This window comes from Scyliorhinus canicula, chromosome 2, assembly GCF_902713615.1.
Source record: "Scyliorhinus canicula chromosome 2, sScyCan1.1, whole genome shotgun sequence".
NCBI lineage: Eukaryota > Metazoa > Chordata > Chondrichthyes > Carcharhiniformes > Scyliorhinidae > Scyliorhinus > Scyliorhinus canicula.
Window position 1 is genome coordinate 49,710,576 of NC_052147.1, and position 23,724 is coordinate 49,734,299.

At 46.0% G+C, this 23,724-nt stretch overlaps 1 protein-coding gene across 4 annotated transcripts in view; it reads left to right on the forward strand.

The window, feature by feature from the left end:
* Positions 1-23,724, forward strand: part of kif26ab (kinesin family member 26Ab) — a 267,250-nt gene that overhangs the window by 157,649 nt on the left and 85,877 nt on the right. For 3 of the 4 annotated variants that reach the window (XM_038777909.1, XM_038777924.1, XM_038777918.1), the window contains exon 5: positions 14,678-14,861. In XM_038777909.1, the coding sequence (XP_038633837.1) occupies positions 14,678-14,861 (184 nt within the window). Of the gene's footprint in view, positions 1-12,579; positions 12,982-14,677; positions 14,862-23,724 lie in introns of those variants that run through there. The other variant, XM_038777931.1, reaches the window with a different exon arrangement.

Below are 23,724 nucleotides of genomic sequence, written 5' to 3' on the forward strand. Positions count from 1 at the left end.
ACTTTCTTGAGTGTTTTGGGAGTTGCACTCACCCTGGCAAGTTGAGGGTATTCCATCACATTTCTGACTTGTGCCTTGTAGATGATGTGTAGGCTTTGGGGAGTCAGGACATGTGTCTCTGATTGCAGGATTCTGAGCCTCTGACTTGCTCTTGTGGTCACAATATTTATGTAGCTGGTAAAATTTAGTTTTTTGTCAATGGTAACCCCACGGATGTTGATAGTGAGGGAATCAGTGATGGTAATGCTATTGATTACCATGGGGAGATGGTTCGATTCTCTCTGGTTGGAGGTGGCCATAGCCTGGCACTTGAGTGGCGCAAATGTTATTTGCCACTGATCAGCCCAAGTCTGAATGTTGTCCACGTCTTGCTGTATATGGACACAGGCTGCTTCTAATTATGAATGATGCTGAACATTGTGCAATTGGCGGTGAATATCCCCATTTCACCCATTACTAGATGTTGAACAGGCAGTCTGCCAATTGGGGTCAAGAGATATAGGGATGAGGTAAAGCTGCAGGTTGTCAGTGTGCATGTGGAAACTAATGATGGGTTATTGGGTGAATTTGCCGAAGGGTAGCAGGTAGATGAGAAATAGGAGAGAGCTAAATGTAGATCCCCCTGGGATAACCGGAAGTGTTGGTGGGTTTGGGCGGGTGGAGGGGTTGTGCAAAATAAGTCATTGCAGGGAATTTTTAGCTACAACCAGCCTTATTATTTACACCTGTATCCACACATTTAAAATCTCTGCCAAAAGGTGAAATCCAACTCCTACATGACTCATGAAATAATGATACTATCATTCTTCCCATTTCCATAACTCTGAACTGGATCTGATAAGAACTTGCTATCATTCCACTTGAACAAAATAGCTTCAGATAATCTGCTAAACTGTACTTATAGAGGGAAACCAACTGTTGAGAAGATGATGGCTTATAATTGTATGTCTTACATTGCTGCTAGAAGGCAGGTGAGTATTTTGCATTGTTTGTGCATTTGTGCCATTTGAAGAACACATAATTTGGGAGCGTTGTGCTAACTGCTGACTTCATGCCTTGGTGATCTGTAAATAATAATTAGATGTGGCTAGTGCAATGTATAGCATTGTGAACACTGCAAAATAAATTTACAGGTGGATATTACAGCTTTTGGCAAACCAGCCATTCCACTGTTTCGGTTTTATTTATTTATGATGCCCTTACCACATGTAATTTAAGGTTTCAATTGTCCAGATTGGGGATGGGTAAGCACATTTACCCATTTTGATTATCTTTGCCAGTTTTCTGCTAGGCCTTTATAGTCAAATAATGCATTAACACTTGCATACAGGGCTTGAACATGAAGAATGAATGCTTCGATGAGTTACTAGAACTCTAAATGAACCTGAGCCATTATCTTGAGGAGAGAAGAAAGGGAACATTATAAAGGGAAGATTAATGATTAAAGGAGATTCTAGGACATGATTTTTTTTGTTGCACTTGGCTATGGAGGGTTTCCTGGGAGCAGTGCACCGTGAACGTTCAGATAGGAGAATATTCTATTGTCCATTCATTCAAATGGGCAGGAAATCAGGCTGGTCCCAGTACACTTGTGTGATCCTCCCCACCCTCTCACCTTGTACAGAAGTCGTTCTGTTTTGCTTATGTGCAAAAAGAGGACGATCTGTTCACAAAGGTATTGGAAATGGCAATTAAAGGAACTGACATTCCTTGAATTTCAAAGGCAAAAGACCAGACCTTGGATGCTCACAGTGGCAAATGTTGAAATATCCCTAGTGGGTGCTTTAGGAACCCTTTGAAGTTCTGACGAGTGCAAGTTTGTTGTAATTGTCTGGTAAGTTTAAATATCTGATGGGCTGATTTGTACTGCCCGGGACTTTCACGAATGTCTCCAACAAATAAACTAAGGGTCGGAGACTTGGATTAGATAAGTCCGATTTATCCAAATACTTAATAAGCATTGTTACACTGTTTAATCTCTGGTGGAACTCGATGATTAACAGCGTAACTCAACCCTCCATCCGCCACACGTAACCCCCCCCCCCATATCCTTAGCAAGACCCAGTTCTCCCTCTTCCTCACACGCCCTCTCACCAGCCATCTGACCAGACCACCCACTCCACCACCCGTACCTGGCAACCCCCCCCCCCCCCCACTCACCCACACTAAACCCCCACGGTCACCCACTAACTCCACTGAAAACCTTTTGAGATCTTTAACCCCTTGTCTGAATGTAGCAGCTGATGCAACTAAAAGGTTGGGGGGGGGGGGGGGGGGGTGTCCTCTGTGTACTTCTCTTCGTTATTCCTCTCCGTTGAGATGGATGTGCTGATGCTTTGTGGTTGCAGCTGGGACTTCCCAATCCAGCTGGAAAGATGCAAAGAGATAAGGGCATGGTGATCTTCTCAGTTAGCGGCGATTGACCGAGCATTGCTACTGGTCAGAAGATCTGGACCAATAAAGTTCATTTGAAGTAGATAGCCTATGACTGCTGAAGAAAGATGTATTTTCTATCCATTCTCCCTATTTTTCCTGCCTTGACATATAAGCCCTTGGAGGCAATTCTCTGACCACGTTGTGCTCGGCGCAAATCCTGTTTTGTCAGGAGAATGGAGGAGAGGCGCAAAATGGGATCCTGAAGGGGTGCCAAACATCGTGCAACGCTCCCGGCGCGGTGTAGCTGACATAGGGCGCAATTTTCCCATGAGGGAGGGGGCAGCACGGTAGCGCAGTGGTTGGCACTGCTGCCTCATGGCACCGAGGTCCCAGGTTTAATCCTGGCTCTGGGTCACTGTCCGTGTGGAGTTTGCACATTCTTCCCGTGTCTGTGTGGGTCTCACCCCCACAACCCAGCGATGTGCAGCTAGGTGGATTGGCCACGCTAAATTGCACCTTAATTGGAAAAAAATGAAATGGGTCCTGTAAATTTATAAAATAAATAAATAAATAAATCTCCCCATAAGGGAACAAAGTCCCACAGCGAGCACGTTTAGCCGTGTTTTTCCCGGCGCTCACACCGCAGAGAAACTCATGGCTACTTAACGGGACTCGCATTGCATAAGGGTCCTGAACAGGGAACGCGTCGCTGAGGCCGCACTTAGGCCTGTTTTATACAGTGGGGAGCTCTGCTCACTGGAACTTACGAGTGTGGCGGGATTGGGAAAAATGGCATCCCGGTCTCCGAGGCCCCGAAATTATCCCCGACACCCCCCCCCACCCCCCTCCCCTCCAGCCCGAACGAGCTATGGGAGGACTCCCGGCGGGATCAGTGCCATGGTGCCAGAGGGCTGTGCTGCAATTTCGCTGACCACACTAGAAATATTTGGGGATAGGGCGGCACGGTGGCGCAGTGGTTGGCACTGCTGCCTCGGGGCACTGAGGACCCGGGTTCGAACCCGGCCCCTGGTCACTGTCCATGTGGAGTTTACACATTTTCCCCGTGTTTGTGTGGGTTTCACCCCACAACCCAAAGATGTGCAGAGTAGCGCCATGCTAAATTGCCCCTTAATTGGGAACAGAAATGAATTGGATACTTTAAATTTCCAAAATGTAAAATAAAAAATAAATTAAATAAATAAATAAAAGTAGAAATATTTGGGAAGAATTGTACAGATTGGCTTTGGCCTCCACCACAAACTCTGTTGCATCATTGTTGATTCTGCCCTTCTCCTTGGCTGTTGGTTTAGTCTGAATCAGTCTATTTGCAAACTCAACATCCTATCTGACCCTCAGCTGAGCATCGTACCTCATACCCCTGACATCACAAAAACTGCTGACTTCTCGCTCCAGAGTATTGCCTGCCTGCATTGCTGACTCAGCGTATCTGTCACAAAAACATGCATCCAATGCTTTTTAAACATCCAGGCTTGACGATGTTCCATTGGCTCGTCTCATATCCTACTCAAAGGTCATTCATAATGCTGCTGCATGTATCCTAATTGCACCAAATATTGTTCACCCTTCCCCCCTGTTCTTTCTGACTCTACACATGTTCTTGATCCACTAATACCTTAAATTAAAATTTCAATCCTCATGTTTAGATCCTTCCATGGCCTCACCCCTGGCCAATCTCTGTAATATCTTTCCAACCCTACAATCACTGCTGCCTCACGGCGCCAGGGACCCAGGTTCAATTCCGGCTTCTCTCTATGTGGGTTTCCTCTGGGTGCTTCAGTTTCCTCCCACAGTCCAAAGGTGTGTACATTAGATGGACTGGCCATGCTAAATTCGCCTCTTAATGTCCAGGGATGTGCAGATTAGGTTCTGGGTTATGGGGATAGGGTGGATTGGCAGGGGAGTGTAAATGGGTAGAGTGTTCATACGAAGGGTCGGTGCAGACTCAATGGGCCGAATGGCCTCCTCCTGCACTGCAGGGATTTTATGATTCTATGATCATCCAGGAACCTCTGATTTCTGCAAGTCTGGATTCTTGTGCATCCACCACTCCCTTCATTGGTGGCTGTACCTTCAGCCTTCCAGATATGAAACTCTACCTTTAAAATTCAATGCATCTGCACCTCTGTCTCCCCTTGCCTTGCAAAACCTACCTCTTTACCCAAGCTTTAGGGCATCAATTGTGATATTTCCTTTGGTTTAACATCAGTTTTTGTCTGATTACCTCAAAGAAGCAACCTGTGAGTTATTCTGCATTAAAAACACTGTAAAAATGCAGATCGTTGTTGTTGGTTGCACAAAGCATTTTCCATCTCCGGTGAAGGTGTTGAGTGGAGTAACCTTCCATCGTTTCCAGTTGCTCTCTGATATTTTCTCCGAGTAACTGATGTTGATGCATGGGCTTCAACAGTGGCAGACCCGTCCATCAAAGAGTAGTCAAGGAGGGGTTGGTGGTTATTACTTTGCAGTCTGACCATCTCCTCTCTCAACTGTAGTGATCATTGGGTATTGGGCAGGAGTTGGAGCGCTGACTAATTTATTGCTCCCTTCTCTATTTGGGCGAGGAAGGTGATAGTTATGGTAGTTGTGGGTGCACTAAAACAAACTTGACTTCCTGTACCATTGCTGAAACTAGCTAGATCTGTGCAAACCAGGGGTCAGTTCTATGACTTCAGTGGCTCTATTGCTTTCTAAACTATCAAGGAAGTAGCCTTATAATTTTAAAGAGGCAGATCTATGTTCTCCAACATTGGGCATAATGTGAGGACAAAAACATGTTATTCAGCAAATTTACAGCAGCAAGAAGCATTATTCATGTTTATATTATTTTAATTATTTTATGACTTAGTGGTAATATTTTCCTAGTTAACCTTCCTGTTTACTATGGGCAGTCTATAATTGGATTTAATACCTGAAAATTTGATTTTGCAAATGGCAATGCTGAAACTGGCATATTATCATCTATGATAACAAAATGTTTTACCCTTATGAAACCAAATTTATCAGAACCCATTACAGGTATTAGTAAGCAAAACATACAGTTGCAAAAATAGATACTGTTTATGATTATTCAACCTAACCCCAGTCCCAAGTTAAAGAAAACTGACCAAAGCTGGAATATACATTTACTGCAAGATCTTCCCCCTTTAGTTACAGCACCAAAGCTTTCAGTTACATCACAAGACAAGCAAAGTCTCTGTTATCCGTCTACTTTTTGCTTGTTTTTTAAATGTTCGTCCTCTTCTATCATCTTCTGTGGGAATCAGAAGATTTGCAGGTCAACTGAACTGTTACTTTGGTACCTCCACTTTGTGAGTTTCAGTTGAGCCACCTATTAAAGAATCGTGCCAAAATTATCTTCTCGGGGGAAAAAAAAATAAAACGGATCATTTTAGAAACACGGATACAATACGAGAATTGTTCTGGGTGCCCAACAGTCTCCGATGCTCTCAGCCTACTCCAGCTGGCATGATCTGGTTCTATTCTCCCAACTCCTGCAATTCTCTCCCCCCCCCCCCCACCCCCACAACCGGCCCAATGCGAAACGGAGACCAGACTTAACGACCACGCCGGGGTAGGGGGGGATTGGAGGCTAAATGCCAATACAAAACAACAATTCCAAGCCAACGTTATCCAACAAAGCATCCAATATTCCATCCAAATGTCAACTAGTTGCCCTTGTACATTCCCTTAGCACGTATCCTGTGGTGCCTATCCTGTGGTGCCTTTGCGGTGCTCCTGCTGTTGGCTTTCGCTGGGGGAGACTGCAGATGGTCTGGCAGGACAACCTGGAGCAGCTCTGGCCTAGAAGGTTTAATTTCAGGTTACAGAGCCTGGGTTCGGGCGGCTGCAGTCCGGGGACACTGACGGGGTGTGACTTTGGAGATCATGAATGCTGTCATCCTGAGAGAGGATGTTGGCTTTGTGCTTCATGGAGCCACTACCACTCCACTGGAGTCTCGCCTCAACAATCCTAGTAATCTGTTGGAGCACGAACTGCTGGATTGCCGTGAGAACCTGCAGGCCCCTTTTGAGCACTGGTATCCACAACCACAGTCTGAGCCTCTGTGGCAACAAGCTGAGGTTTCATGACTTCAGCCTGCACCACTCCGACATTGGGTGGCTTCTGTTTATTCTGTCATGAAAACTGAGATAGCAGCTGTCAGATGCTGCATCACGTGTCAGCAAGTGTGGTGCAATGTGTTTTGGCGATGTGCCTGTCATGGTTGACTAGCTGACAGTGTGAACGTGCTTGGAGTAAAGCTTGCAGCAGTGCTAAGTGTGTGAGGATGAGGTAATGTTATGAATTTGAAGTATGAGCCATGCTGAATGAGGAATGTTAGAAGGCGAGTGATGAAGGTGTAACACAATGAGCAGAGAGCCAGTCTAATGGTGCAGTTGTGAGAATGGGTGGTATTTCGAGCTGAATCCGCTGACCTTGACCACATGGTGTGAGGCCATTAAACTTCTTTCGGCACTGCATCCAGATCATTGAGGATGTCTGCTGCCATTCCCTTCTGAATGCTTGTCTGGAGGGATTCTGCTCCCCTTGTGGGAAGAGGAACTCCGTCCTCCTGTTCCCCTCCTGCACCTAGGGCAGAAGGAGGCCATTCGGCCCGTCGTGTCTGCAGCAACCCTCTGAAAGAGCATCCTACCTCGGTCCACTCCCCTGCCCTATCCCCGCAGCCCCATCTAACCTGCGCATCTTTGGACTGTGGGAGGAAACCGGAACACCGGAGGGAACCCACGCAGACATGGGGAGAAGATGCAAACTCTTTACAGGCAGTCACCCAGGGCTGGAATTGAACCTGGGTGCCTGGCGCTGTGAGGCACCACTGTGCTGCTCCATCAGAGGTCCATCAGGAAATGGGGGAGTCCTCTCTCTGCTGTGCTGTATCATTGTTACTCTTCTGTAGATCAGACACTTTTCTCACTATGAAGAGGTGAGGCAGGATTTAAGTTGTGCCAGCCTCACATGAGCTTGAACCCATTACTAAGACATACAGCCACCAATATTGTGTTTAATGTTGGGTTGCATGCCACAGCCATACTGTTGAGCAGGCAACACAAAGTTTCAAGCAAGAGGAAGGAGGGAGGGTGGGAAACAGGGCAATGGGGAGGTTTGTGTTAAAAGGACAGTTAAATTATAAAATAATTGGTGGTACAAAGCCAAATGAAATGGTAATTGGATGAGTAAAGAACCAAAAAAGGAGGTTGATGGAAGAATGATGATAAACTGCCAGAAAGGAATGAGTTAAATCAAACCTTCCATTGAAAAAGGAAACAAACATGGGCAGGGGCTACTGTCTGAGATTGCTGAACTCAATGTTGAGTCTGGAAGGCTGTAAAGTGCCTATTTGAAAATGAGGTGTTGTTCCTCAAGTTTGTGTTAAAATTCCATTGAAACATTGCGAGGCCTGAGGACAGAGAGGCCAGCATGAGAGCAAGGTGGAGAATAAAAATGATGAGTGACTGTGAGTTCGGAGTCACGCTTGCACACTGGAGGTGCCCCACTAAGCGGTTGGCCACTCCCCAGTGTAGAGCACATCGCATTGTGAGCGGTGAATACAGTACATTAATATGTAAGAAGTACAAACAATACACTGTTTCACCTGGAAAGAGTGTCTGGGGTCTTGGATGGTGAGGATAGAGCATAAAGGCAGATGTTGCATCTCCTGTGTTTGCATGGTGGCGTGGGAAGGGAAGGCGGCATTAGGGTGATTACGGATTGGATCGGGGCATCACAGAGGGAATGATCCCTTTGAAATGCTAAAAGGGGAGGGGAGGGGAAGAGGTATCTGCTTGTGGCATTACACTGGAGGTGTGACGTGGCGGAGGATGATCTGTTGAATACAGAGGCTGTTGGGATGGAAGGTGAGGACAAGGGGAACCCTATTATGGTTCTGCGAGTCAAGGGAAGGGACGAGAGTAGATGTGTAGGAAGTGGAATGGACATAAGAACATAAGAATTAGGAGCAGGAGTAGGCCATCTGGCCCCTCGAACCTGCTCTGCCATTCAATGAGATTATGGCTGTTCTTTTGTGGACTCAGCTCCACTTTCCGGCCCGAACACCATAACCTTAATCCCTTTATTCTTCAAAAAACTATCTATCTTTACCTTAAAAACATTTAATGAAGGAGCCTCAACTGCTTCACTGGGCAAGGAATTCCATAGATTCACAACCCTTTAGGTGAAGAAGTTCCTCCTAAACTCAATCCTAAATCTACTTCCCCTTATTTTGAGGCTATGCCCCCTAGTTCTGCTTTCACCCGCCAGTGGAAACAACCTGCCCGCATCTATCCTATCTATTCCCTTCATGATTTTATATGTTTCTATAAGATCCCCCCCCTCATCCTTCTAAATTCCAACGAGTACAGTCCCAGTCTACACAACCTCTCCTCATAATCCAACCCCTTCAGCTCTGGGATTAACCTAGTGAATCTCCTCTGCACACCCTCCAGCGCCAGTACGTCCTTTCTCAGGTAAGGAGACCAAAACTGAACACAATACTCCAGGTGTGGCCGCACTAACACCTTATACAATTACAGCATAACCTCCCTAGTCTTAAACTCCATCCCTCTGGCAATGAAGGACAAAACTCCATTTGCCTTCTTAATCACCTGTTGCACCTGTAAACCAACTTTTTGTGACATTGTGGAGGGTATTCTTGGTGAAGGAAAAGGAAGACTTCTCAGAAGCATTAGAATGGAAGATTACATCATCAGAACAGATGCAACAGAGACAAACAAACTGGGAGGATGGAATGGAGTTCTTGTGGAAGCAGGGTGTGAGGAAGTGTACTCAAGGCAGCTGTGGAAGTCGGTGGGTTTATAATTAACATTTGTTAACCTATCCCCAGAAATGGAGACAGAGAATTTAAGAAGGGAAGGGAGGAATTTGAAGACAGACCAGTTGAAGGTCAGGGAAGAGTGGAACTTGAAGCAAGTCGATGACACTTTCCAGTTTGGGCGAGGAGCTGGAAATGGCACCAATTCAGACATCAATGGACCTGAGAAAGAGCTGACCACAGTCACCTGAGTTCGACTGGAACAAGGAACGTCCCATATATCCCACAAACAAAGGTGTGCATTGTGGGTTTCCCATCGCAACATCTTTAATTTGAGTAAGGGAGTGGAGTTCAAGGAGAAGCTGTTCAATGGGAAAACAAGTTCAGTCAGGCGGAGGAGGGTGGTGGTGGGTGAAGGTTGGTTGGTCCCATGCTTAGGCTGGATGTGGAGAGTCCTCCGAAAATCCTGTCTGGGAATGGAGGTGTAGAGATACAGTGCCAGGGTGTCCATACTGCAGACGAGACTGTTAGATTCTGGAATTTGGAAACTGTTGAAGTGACTGAGGGCATTGGAAGAGTCGGGGGAGTAAGTGCGAAGAACCTGGAAAAATAGAATCAGAATCAGAAGAAATCAACTCTGTTGTGCAAGAGAAGACTGAAACGACACTCGGGGCGTCCTGTTTGTGGATGGATCTTAGGAAGGAGTTAGAAGTGGACTGTTCAGGTTTGGCAGTCTGAGATTGGAGCCATGGAGGGTAGACATCCATAAGAGATGACGTCAATGACAAATCTAGGGGTGATAGTTTGATGCCCAGTGGTAGCATCATGGTCGAGGGGGAGGTAGGGTAAAGTATCGCAAAGTTGGCATTTGGCTCTGCAGGAGAGAGGCCAGTTGACCAGATAACAACAGCACCACCATTGTCAGCAGGTTTGACAATTTTACTCTACGAAAATGCAATGCTGCAAGTTCAGAGGGAGAAAGGTTAGAGCGAGTAAGGGAAACAGAAAAATTGAGATGGGTGATGACACAGTTGCAGTTCTCAATGAAGAGGTCGAGAGAAGGCATGTGACCAGAGGGAGGGATCCAATTGGAGGGAGATACCAGAGCTGGTAAACTCGTGACCACATATTCAAGGCATCACCAAGACTGTGGGCGCGATCGAATGGCCTCGTTGTGCCCAACTCAGTGACTCGATGAGGTTGGTAAATCTTGTGAGAGGCTTCTCGTGAAATTTGTGATGCTTGGAATGCCTTGCGAGCTCGAAGGAGAGCCATTACACTCATTTAAATATGTCGCCGCCCAATTTTCCCGAGGCCTGGGAACGAACGGCCGTGCCTGGGAAACCTCGCCATGGTGTCGTTTCGCACTGGTCCACACAAGCGTGGACCAGATGTAATGGCACCTGGGGGGGTCTCCCAAGCCACCGGAGGCCCCCGAGTGGTCGGGCTCTGGGCAGATGGTACCCTGGCACACCCATTGGTACATGGACACCTTGGCACTGCCAGCCTGGCACTTTGGTACTGCCAGCTGGCATGCCAGGCTGGCAGAACCAAAGTGCCCAAGCATCATGTTGCCTGTGCCAGGGATCGGGCCTGGGGGTGCCCTGCTTTTAAGAGGTGGGGCGATGGGAGGCTTGGGGACCCCCTCAGAGGTAAGTTAGAGCAGTGGAGGGATCCAGAGGCCATGATGGGGTGTCCGGGGAGCTGGGGGGGTGGGGCGGTTGGGCTGAGGGCATGGGATAGCATTTAAAAATGGCGCCCCAATTTCTTTCATCTTCTTCTTGAACTGGCGAGCAGGGAATGAGGTATGTGTGGCCTCGGCGGGGTGTTCCTGACCAAAGTCAGAAAAAAAAAGAGTCCTGTTTGATAGTGGGGTCGTTCTCAATGCTGCAGGCACCGAGAGTGACCCCACTATACGCACCCAATTCGGGACTCTTATTTTTGCCTGTTAAGCAATGCCCTGTGTGTTTCTGCACAACATTGTTAGTTTCTGCATCTGCCTTTGCTGATCTGCTGCTGAAACCCTCACCCACGCTTATGTTTTGGCTTGGTTTCCGACACATACCTCTCAGCTTGATTTCTCCGACACATTCCTGGCCAACCCTCCACATTCTGCCTTCTGTACATTTGAGGCCATCCCAAACTCCGCTGCCTGTGTCCTTAGTTGGGGTTAGAGTTCACCATAACCTCTGTGCTCACTGATCTGCATTGGCTCACGGTTAAGCAATGCCTCCGTTTTAAAACGCTCATTCTTCTATTCAAAGCTCTCCATGACTTCATCTCTTCCTATTTCGCCTGCAGCCAGTCAGCTCTGTAAGATATCTGTGCTCATCTAATTATATCCTCTTGAACATCTCTGATTGTAATCACTGTCCTGTTGCAGGCTCTGCCGTCGGCTGCCTAGGCTGTAAGCTCTGGAGTTCTCTTCCAAAATCTCTCCACCTTCTGTACCTTCCTTTAAGGCACTTCTCGAAACCAACTCTTCAGTCACCTGGCCTTATATTTCTTTATGCGGCCGGGAGTGTCCCATTTTGCTTTATAATGCTGACGTGAAGTGTCTTCGGGACGTTTTATAACATTAAAGGTGCTATATCAGAACGAGTTGTTGTTGAAATGTGCTCACCTCAGCTCCTATACAATAAGCATTTTCTCTCAACATGTCTTGCAGCGTGACGTTTGTGTTCAGCTGATTAGAGGTATTCTCAGAAATTTTCACAATGGTCCACCTTGAAAATAAATTTGGTCTTTATAAGCAGAAATCAGTGTACATTTCCACTGATGCAACTTTCTTTTATTGAAACAGAGGCTCATTATCCAGATCCTTTTCGACTTTGTCCAAGAATCGCTTTGTGGGAGAGTATTTAGTGATGTTTACTTAAGACCATACGTAAATAATGAATGCTGTAAGAATGACTAATTAACCATCTTGAATGATTTGCATAAAACAGCACCAAAGAGACAGAATCATGTTCCAACGCAGTTTGAGGGCAGAAGGAACAAGAATTTTCTTTTCTGGCTAATGAAGAATTCATGACCATCTTTGTGACGTGAATGGAGGTTGGAAGGAATCAGAGAAGTGACGATCACACGGTGTGAATGTATTGATACCTCAGCTGGGACTGGAGAATGGAAGGGAGTCGGAGGAATCAAGGACAGCTGCTAGTTTGCTGTTAAAGCGATGGAGAAACGTTAATTTGCATCATGATTAACTGAAAGCTGCTCATTGAAGATATTGACAAGGAGGAGCCTTGGACAAGGGAGGCATGGGACAAATCACGCCTGAGCTTCTGTTTCTTGAGTAAGCAGAGATTAGGTTGGATTAGTATTTAGCTCTCCAGTGAGCATTTATAAAGAATGCTGGAGAGAGGCTGATTGTTCATCCTTTAAGAGTTAATACAACTTTTGGATACATGGGGATCAGGCAGAGAGGGAGATTTGAAACCGTTTCGGAAATCAACAGCTAAAGCTAAAGTTAAGGAGGAAGGGAAACTGCCAATGGACAGGAAAATCTTTCAAGACAGAGAGAACGTACAATATGATATTCATGCTTCCCCTGATGAGCTGTTTATGTATCTTGATGACTTGTGCCCGGCACCACTGCAGCGTCTTTGTTGAGCTCAGCAGTTTATCAGAAGGCACCGTGTAATCATGTGGAAACCTCAATGATTGCTGCTGGACCAGAGTGTCCCTACACATCCTGGATAATGGAGTGTCAAAGGAAAATGGATGGGAAAGTTGTGGTTTATTGGCTTCATGTGCTGGTTATAAACCCTAACTAGATGATGGAGTGGAGGGAACTGTAAGTAAATTCAAGCATCTTTTCCTGTATTGATTTACAACAGTTGACTCCGGATGCCTTCATTATATTGGTTATCAATCATATTTAGCAGATGATTCCTTCAGGAGATTTGAAGGAATAAAATAATTGGGGGGGGGGGGATTATTTGAGTTTGCATAAAAATACTACCCTCTTAATGAACCCAAAGAATGTTCAATATTTAAAAATATCTTTTAAACCCCTTCACCAATTTGCAACTGCGACCCTGATCTCCACTGTAATGTTGTAATTTTAAATTGTTGTTGTCTTTCTGATGTCAGAGGTCGAACTCGTTCAAACGCAGTCTGACTGACTTAATGCTGGTTAGAAAACCCAGTGTGTGCATTTAGCTGGTGTTATAATATTTAAGCATTGCTTTTAAGTTGCAGAATCTATTACTTGAGCAAAGTAGTTTAATATTTTTAAATAGCAAAAGTAATGAAAGACTTTTAAAAAATTATTGAAGAGAAAAGAAAAATGTGTATATTTTTTTCTATGAATTCCCGATACTTGACTGCCATGGGTAATCATACTAAACAATCTGTTAGATTTTCTCCAATATGCTTTCAGCTGTAAGAGATTGCTTCATTGAAACTTGCAATAAGCAGCAGGTTAAAGCTTTGTTTGCTTGAATGAGCAGTAGATGTGCAAATGCAGCCTTTACGTCCTGCTTCCTTTCACAGTCTCTCCCTAGGGAAATCCTACACTAGACTTTATTGAAGTAATAATTATTTCATCAGGTCTTGTGTATTTCTTGTCTGTATTTGGATTGGAACCTCCAGAGGCTACAGTTGTCATTTTTTTTACCCAGGACTGACCACTTGCATGCTGATGCACTGTTTGGTAAAGCATATTTGCCCAATTCGAGGCAGAATGCTAACGACTTGGTGCATACTGTAGTTCCTTTTGAAAGTTAAAACTAATTGTGGCCATAAAACGCTATTCAAATAAGTTCCCTGCAGGAACGGGGAGCTTTTAAATTCACTTTACTGTACTGTAAAGCTTGAAGGCGTGATTAGTGATGAATTGACAAAATTAATTTTTCATCTGAGATCTGAAAATGCATTCGTGCTTTCATGTTTTGTTTCATTGAGCTATGCTGCTTTAACGAGCCACTATGGTGCCGAATTATTTATGGGCTGTTGTGTTTGCCTGCTGTTTGCACCTCGTGAGTAGACCAGAAACACGACTGATAGAGTAACTAATGGAAAGCTACAAAGGTGACCATTACGATATATTTTACCAGGTACCGTAGGAATGTGAAACCTCTGAAATGCTAATAACTTGTTAGATTACAATGTATTGTGTGCCCCGAGTAGCCCATCTGGTCTCATAGTGACAGGAGGCTGATTTCAGCTTTTATGGTGTCACTGAGATTTCTGCAGCCTTGGACTCAGCTGCTGAAGCTGTTTGGCAAGTTATAGACTAATTGAAACTCTGCTAGGGAGAAATTAAGTGAATATTGTCTTGGCTATATTTCTGCCTGAATCTGCCTATATTAGTCTCCTGACAGAACAGTCCTATGGAATTTGATTAGAATCAAGTGAGTTGATTTGTTAAACAGGGAATGATGACATTGAACATCTGTTTTTGCTCGGCCAAATTACGTTTGGCTCTCAGTAACACTGCTATTTTTCTCTCTCTCTCTCTCTCCCCCCCCCCTCCTTCCACCCTACAGAGCAGCACAGAAGCTGAATCTCTCCTCCAAGCAGAAGAAAAACCACCCACTTCTCCAGCAGTCACATGAGCTCGCAAACAGCAGAACAAATTTCAGTGGTATTTTGCAAGTGTCCCCTCCCCCAGCTCCACCATGCCTTTTGAGGGCTGTGTGTAAAGTCAAGGACAATCCAGGCATTGGAAAGGTATGAAATAAGTCTGCTGCCAGTTGTCTTTGATATGTATCACTGCCGAAATCTTTGTAAGTATAGATGAATCGAATAAGAGCTTAAGAATCCTGTACTTCTGCTTAATATAATTTTTCAGACACATCGCTCGTAGAAGTTTTAATGCTTACAGATCATTTCATGCTGTTTCCTGAAGGGAGTTTGCCGAAGCTTTTGGAATGTTCCTGGGCCCAAGCTGAAATCTGTGGCAGATGTATTCCTTTTATAGTGTATTTATAGGACTGGTGATGTCCCTCACTTTTCTTCACACAAGGTCCAGACGATAATATATTACTACAACTGGCAATGTGGCCTCAACTTTAACAGTATTATAGTATTGCACAATGTTGGATCTCAGAACACCGGCAGGCAGTGCACATCCTCATAATCAAGTTGCACACTGTTCCATCATGATACCCAACTCACCTGATGAAGGAGCTGTGCTCCAAAAGCTAATGATTCCAAATAAACCTGTTGGACTTTAACCTGGCGTTGTAAGACTTTTACTGTGCCCACCCCAGTCCAACGCCGGCATCTCCTCATCATCTGTTATTTGGTGTTGGGTGGTGTATATTAATGATAATTTCTTCAGTAATGCTAAGTGTCAAGTTTTTACCTGACTCCAATAGTGGGCGGCATCCTGTGCCCTCCCTGTGGTGTGTTTGGTGGTGGTGGTGGTGGGGGGGGGGGGGGGGGGGGGCAAGTGCAGACCCTGCCACCTTCCTGCCTCAATCCTGATCTAAGCCTCTGTTGGGAAAGCCTGTGGATAGTCTTCTAGCCCCTACGACACCAATTGAGGCCTTAAAATGGGCCCACTAAATCCTCCCATCATTGCTATTAAACTAGTAGCAGGTGGGGGGCTCAGCATGACCACCTATCGGGGATGCTTGTGAGCTCCCGGTAGAGGAAAGGGCCCTATTTCAAAGGCACTCCGTGCCTGATCAAAGTTGCTGACCACCCTCCCACTCCATGAACACCCCTCTCATGATCACTCACCTCTGTGTAGGATCCAACAATGATACCGTGCCTTGGGTGGGTGTGGTATGGGAAGCAACCGCCATCTCTCTGGTGGTGCTGTCATTCAATAGAGCTGTGTGCTTCTGTTCTGCCAGCCGTCCTAAGCAAGTAAGACTTATGCCTCCTGGGTCCCAGATACCTGGGATAGGCCTGCCACAGTCCTGTCAAGTGCCCAAGTGGAACAAGATATGATGGGCCTTCCTGGAAGGAGGTGATGCAGGGCGCTGGCCATCTCTCCAGCTGGTAACCCTGTCACCTCCACAAGATTTTGCCAAGTGTCATGACATGGCGACAAAGCAAGGATTTGTATGAGAAGTTTATTCTATACACGCTACTCCAAAACTGCTTTTGTAAAACTTTCTAGAACTAAACTTTTGGTACAAAAAGTGACATCTATTTGAAGATGGGTCTAATATTATTATCATGACCCTTCGAACTTTTGAGGAACAACTTTCTTAAGCATGTAGTATCTATCTGAAAATTGTTGAGTTACAATTTATACAGAATAATTATTAGAATAGAACCCCAGTTACCCCATTCTCTCAATATCTGAAGTCTCATTTATCAATACAGTTCTTTGCACATGAGAGGAGATGAGTCCCTTCTAACCTTAATGGCAAAAATAGCCGGTGCTGGATAGTTGATCTGTCAGCTGATCTTCTTGCTCATGTTGTCCATGTGGTGACCCCAGCTGTCAACCCTGCGAGAGATCTGAGAAAGCAGCTTAACAGGACTCGCTCAACCTACAGAGATGAGCGCTTATGGCTAAATATTCATGTGTTTGCTCTCTCGCCTCTAAGTCAGAGAGCTGTCGGCTCAAACCCCAGTCCAGGATTTGAGCAGACTGACCCTTCGGTGTGTTGAGGAGGGCTGTGTTGTTGTCGTCTCAACATTCAACAAGATGTTGAAATAAGGCTATATTTATATCTTCTAATGGTCATAGTGAATGGTAGAATTGCCGTTGTATTATTTGAAGAGGAAAAGAACTTTTTCTGCTCACTAATGTTCCCCCCCCAAAATCATTTTTAAAAAAAGCTTTAATCTCGTTCCTTCTCAGATTTTGCGATGCGAAAATATTTTGTACTCTTTGATATGGTGGGTGCGATTTAATGGCTATGTTGCGCTTAAGCGAGGGCGCTACAAGTCTATTAGATTGTGGAATGGCCAAAATCGAGAATCACACTGAGCGCTGATCGGTTTGTGATCTAAACCGCCTCCTCTTGTTGGCAAAAATCGGGATCCCGCTGTAGTGAGGTGAGAAAACAATAATCACCACTTAAGCCCAATCTCCATACAATTAATGGGAGCAAACGCCTATCTAACGGCCTCCTGTGGTCCCACGGCCTCCCCAGCAAGTGGTCACGTGGGCGTCGATTAGATCACCATTTTAAAAATGTGAAGCTGGCAGAAGGGCTGCTGTGGGGATCCCAGGAGGTGAGTAGCCATCTTCACTCCCAGGCAATGAACCTAGGGACACTGGAGTTGCTGTCCTGGTGTTCAGAGTGGGGTGGGGAAGTCCTCGGGGGGGGGGGGGGGGGGGGGGGGGGGGGGGGGCCAGCCTCAGCCGGTGTGGGCTGCCATCGGGGGTGGGGTGAGGAGCACGGGAGTGGCCGCCCATGGCCATAGCTGGGGGGGGGGGTGGCATCCAGGACTTCCATGTCCGGGTAGATGGGGCATGGGATTGGTGCTTGCCCTGCATTGCAGAAGAGAATACCAGAGGCATCATATTAGTAAAGGTGAACTATTTTTAATAATTTACACATGGGTCTCCAACAGTACCTGATTGCGCCGCCCCACTCTTCCCACCTCTTCCAGACCCTCCTCCCATCCCTCTTGCCCCAATGCACGCACCCAGACCCCCCCCCTACCTGCCCCGTGCCCTCTCCGTGATCCTCGACCTGCTTAGCCTTCCGTGCTGTACAGCTGTGTCTAGCTGTGTCCCCAGGATTCACATCGAGGTGGAGGCAGCCTGCTGCCTACCGTCTCCCGTGGCCTTCGATACCCCAAATGGGCATCCGCTGGGGGCTCTGGGGCAGGAAGGCCCTGGCACACTTGGCGGCACATGCCCTGCTGTGCCACTCTGTTCCGGGTGCTGATTTGAGATGCGTTGTTGTCAGTGGGATGGGTCATGGAGGAGCGGTGGCCGCCGCCGCCACTCTGTAGGGTGGCTCCAGGTTGGCACGCAGTGCCCCCTCCTGGTCTGTGCCATTAGGGCCCTGGGGTTCACCTCGGGATGGGGGGGGCAGCTGAACGAGCCCAGCTGTCCCAGTGTCACTTGGCTCTGCCAGTGCTGGCAGCTCTCCACTGTCTGCAGCATGGTGTCGACCTCCTTGGCGACGCTCCTCGGTGACTGAGGTATGCTCTGGAGTGCCCCAGAAATGCACATCTGCGACAGGCACACATGTCCCAGCGATTGGGACGATTGGCATTGTCCACCTGAGACTCGTACGTGCTCCACAAGGTCCACATGATACTGGGTCACTTGCTCCAGTGAGTGGGACATTCTGCTGAGGCCCTCAGCCATGGCCATCACTGACTGAGCCACACCTTGGACACCGTGCTGCCGACGTTGTGCACCAGGCTCTCCACTGCAGTCGCCACCCTGGCAGTGTTGGCCTTGGTGCCATGCATTGTTGGCGACATCTTCTGCCACTGTAGCTTCAGGGACTCTTACAATCGGCTGTGGACCTTCTGGATGTCAGGTCATCTGGGTGGGGGTCGGTGGCTGTACGCCGACCTCTACGTTGGTGACATATCTGTCCTCAGCCACCCCCGTGACCTCGAGGGCCCGGTCCTCCTTGGTTTGAGGACTCTAATGCCTGGCATCCCGCTGCTCCTCTGGGCCCTCTCCCACCTGTTGTGGGCTAACTTCTCCTGCGGGGGACACAGAGGGGGCATTGTTAGCCACACATGTCATTCATTGCGGGGGTCGGAGGGTGCTCGAGGGTGGGGGGGGTAGTTTTTGCGGGGGTCTTGGGGAGGTGGACTGTAATAGCTTTCACAGTAACTTGATTTGAAGCCTGCTTGTGACATTAAACGATTTTCATTTCATTAATGGGGGGGAATGGGGAGTATGGGGAATGGGGGCTGGGCTGGTGCAGCACTGCTGGATACGGAGTGGGCCATGGAACATTGCTGGGAGGGGAGTGGTGTGAGGCGCATTCTCGTGGGAGGGTGTTCGGTGGCAACTCACCCCTGCAGTCTGGTGGAGATGGTTAATCTTCTTGCGATGCTGGTCCCCCTGTCATCCTCCCCGAACTGATGGCCATTGTTGCCACCTCCCAGGCAGCTCTGGCTGCCCTGTGGCTTACCCCCCAAGACCCTCGGGGGAACAGGGTATCTCACCTGGTCCCGACTGTGCCCAATAATCTGCCCAGGTCGGCATCCCCGAATCGTGGGGCTGGTCTTCTCGGAGGCATGGCTGTGGGCTGAGTGGGGTTGGCTGTGCAGGAGCGGTTTAAGTGCTGCTGTCCCTTGTTAACAGGGGGCTGGTGAACACGGTCAGCTGGCGGGACCATCATTTGTGACCTGATGCCCGTGGGGCCTCGTTAAGTGGACCAATTAACCTTTATAGCGGTGACAGCCTTGCTCGCTAACACACTTAGAAACTTCTTGGTTAAATTTCGCCTGATGCTATAAAATGTCTTTTCTTCTTCAGCAAAGCTTTCAGCAGCTTTTATTGTGGTGATTTTAGTAAAAGTTAACAGCTGGTTCAGGAACTCCCCATATGCAGTACTAGAATAATATTGTGTTCTAAACGGGCAATATGTAGATTTTTTTTAATCGTCGGAAGATCTGCAATACTGATCTAAGAGGGGGGCTGATGGCATTGCTGAAGCTGAGTGCACGCTGCTTTTGAGGTGCATCTTTACAGCTGTAGAAGCCTTTTGGCTGATGTTAGGATTTGGGGCCTTTTGACTGACTGAAATCTGGAGTCATGAATACATTCATATGATGCTTTGAACTAGTAAAACAACTGGTGGAGTAGGTGTTGCATCATTAGCTGATCTTTGCTGGATTCGAAGACCAGATGCAGCAGTGGACGAACAAGGCAAGTGGTTGGGGAAAGGTGGAAATCACCACATAATTTAGGATTCTCTCAGATACCGGGAAATTCCCAATGCTCAGGAGGGGAATTGGTCAGATAATGTGCTTATATAAACACAGAAAACTGTAACATTTTATGCTCTGCAATTGTATTTTACTTAGAAGTGACAATTTGTGAAAATAATTAACCGTTACCAGAGCCAGGATTTTATATAATCTATATTGTCATTAACACTGCAATGAAGTTACCGTGAAAATCCCCAAGTCGCCACATTCCGTCGCCTGTTCAGGTACATTGAGGGATAATTCAGAATGTCCAAATTACCTAACAGCACGTCTTTTGGGGCTTGTGAGAGGAAAGCGGAGCACTCGGAGGAAACCTACGCAGAAACAGGGAAAATGTGCAGACTCCACACAGACAGTGACCCAAGCCGGGAATTGAACCTGGGACCCTGGCGCTGTGAAGCAACCATGCTAACCACTGTGCTTCCATGCCATTCATCATTTCTGCAGTATGTACAAATCATTTGTGCATGTTTTTCTTAAAACAAAGTGCTTAATTGTTTTAGAGCCCTGTATTGTTGAGAATCCATCCTCTTCAGTTGATTCTAGGTCAATTACTAGGGGGCATAGGTTTAAGCTGCGAGGGGCAAGGTTTAGAGGGGATGTACGAGGCAAGTTTTTTTATACAGAGGGTAGTGGGTGCCTGGAACTCACTGCCGGAGGAGGTGGTGGAAGCAGGGATGATAGTGACATTTAAGGGGCATCTTGACAAATACATGAATAGGATGGGAATAGAGGGATACGGACCCAGGAAGTGTAGAAGATTTTAGTTTAGACGGGCAGCATGGTCAGTGCAGGCTTGGAGGGCCGAAGGGCCTGTTCCTGTGCTGTACTTTTCTTTGTTCTTTGTTATTCTGCTTACGACACCTTACAAAAAAGAACAAAGCTCATTAATTCAAATTTGAAACTATTTTACCCTTTTTTTTATTCCATAAATAAGCAATTGATAATGAAGGCAATTTTCCTACCCACAGTCACTGGCACTTGACATTTGGTGCTTTCTTTTTTCATTCCGGAATATGTCTGCATATAATGCACCAGCTCTACGTGTTTTGTTCTCTGTGAATGTATTGGTGTTAAATCTAAATCAACTTCGACAGTCACAGGGAACAGTGATAATTAACATTGATACAGATCATGGCAAATTAAATTCCAATTAAAGTCTCAATTTTAAAATTGAATTCTGATGAAAATGATGGAAATGTTGTACTTGCATATTGCATAGCTCCTAATATTACATTGGGAGGAAAAAACTCACAAAGTAGAGATCAAACATGATTGTAATGCTGATCAAATGGTTGTCTCAGCAGTTCCATGATCACCTCTCACTTACCGTGCTCATTTGACAGCTTGTCCATGGCGTAGTCGCCAACTTGGGTGAGAGTGCAAAACTGGTGGTCGCAAATCGGTAGCCTGTTCCACATCCTGCCCAGTTTTTCTTTCCAAATGAGAAGGAAAATTGGGTGAAGTGTTTAGCAAGCAGCTAACTGGCTGCTGCTCCTCTCCTGTTCCTGGTGAAGTAGAAAATGACCTGTATTCCTCTGAGCTCGATGTTTGTACAAATCCTCCTTGACTGGCTTAAATGAGCTTGTCTTGGTTGTACTAACCTTTTCTCTTTTTATATGCAATAGATTTGTCAGGTGAAAAGGGGTACATATCAAGCACATATCAACCACCAGCACAGTGGGGCAGCACGGTAGCACAGTGGTTAGCACAGTTGCTTGACAGCTCCAGGGTCCCAGGTTCGATTCCCGACTTGGGCCACTGTCTGTGCGGAGTCTGCACGTTCTCCCCGTGTCTGCGTGGGTTTCCTCCGGGTGCTCCGGTTTCCTCTCACAATCCAAAGATGTGCAGGTTAGGTGGATTGGCCATGCTAAATTGCCCTTAGTGTCCAAAAAGTTTAGGTAGGGTTACTGGGTTACGGGTGTGGGCTTAAGTGGGGTGCTATTTCTAAGGGCCGGTGCAGACTTGATGGGTGGAATGAACTCCTTCTGCACTGTAAATTCTATGATTCCATGAACAGCACTGAAACTACGCATTACTGGCTATTTAAAGAAGAAAATCAGATCTGGCGCTATCTGATGGTCAAATATGTGAGATACGTTTGACCATTTTGATTTAGGACTTCTGATCATGAGGAGAAACTGATTGTCTCTCCATGAATAGCCAGTGGCGCAATGTATTTTTCCCTGATTAATTTGACATTTATTGCACTTGTTCCTTACTCCCCTTAAGTTGGCCTGATACAAAATGATAGTGCGGTCCTGGCTCTCAAGCAGGAACAAGGCATGTCCAAGATCGGAAATTGATGTGGACAATAATATTCAAAAGGGGGCAATTGGAAAAGCCATTTTTTTTTTGCTGTCTGGTTTACTTGGAGGCTGCCATAGATGTTCAAAGGTCCATTTCAAAACTTCTGGTCAACCTTCTCTTCCTTGGTGAATAATACTGCACCAAAGGATAGATGAGAATTATCTGGATTGAATTACTCCCTAATTTTTGCTGCCTTGTTCCAGGGTGAGAATGTCACTAATACTCAGGCAGCCTGAGCTGGAATCGGAAACTGATCATGTCTGGCTCACAGGGATCTATCTGACTACTTTCCAGCAGTTTGTTAGGCTTCCCTAACTTGGGAGTTGCTGCAGTCTAGAACAGAGGCGAGCTTTGTTGATTTGGTTGCATAACTTGAAGGTATTTGGAGCATGATTTGCCTCCGAGGAGAAATAATTAAAACTTAAAAATATACCATGAGAAATTAGGATTTTAAAAAAATATGCTCATGGGGTGCAAGTCCCACTGGCTATATATTTTGAAAGTTTAAAATTACATAATATAATGGATGACATGCAACGAGTTTAAAAATTAATGCGTCTATCTTTAGTTCCAGATGATATTCTGAACTGTAACATCAATCTGGCGAATTCTAAAGATAAACCTGCTTTGTTTGGGGATTTATGGTACTTAAAATAGAAATTTTCTTGTGATTAACGAATGTAGAGCCCAGTATAAGGAATTAGCTAAATCAATTCAAATATTTGTTTAAAAATAAGGATTTAAAAGATATTACTCCTCAAATGGTTTCATGCCTTGTGCAAATCTTTTCAGAGGAACTGCAGTTACAGTTATGTTCCCAGCTTGGAGTGATTTATTTACCCCATGACAAAGATAGACCCCTGTGCAAAGTTTAACGTACACATCGGCAATAAAATTTTGTTTTTGATGGAAAATGTTAGCCACCTGCAAATAAATGGCAGTAAATCACAGTCCTGCCACAATCACATAATGTTTGTGTGAGTCACCCGAGTGACCTTTAGGGCAGCCCAGTCTGTAAGTTTGTAGTGTCAAATTTCCAGCAGCAACACCTCTACCCAGATCCACAGTAGAGTAAACTGCTACGGTGATTTCTTGTGCATAGTTATAGCAAAACAAGACGTCTTGCCAATATATGATTGACCAAGCAATCATCTTTGCCTGTGCGCCAGGGGATCAATAAAACTCAGCTTATTGTCGGTGAGGGGGGGGTCAATAAAACTCAGCTTGCTGTTGCCGAACTGCCTATTTCTACCTATTTTGTTTTTGCATTTTTCTTTATCTACACATGATAATATGTTAATAGATTCAAGGGCAGGTTAATGGAGACATGTAAGAAGAATTCTAATTGATCATTTTGTGGAGCTGTTTTATTCATTTCTGAGATTAATGTGCATATTTTCAG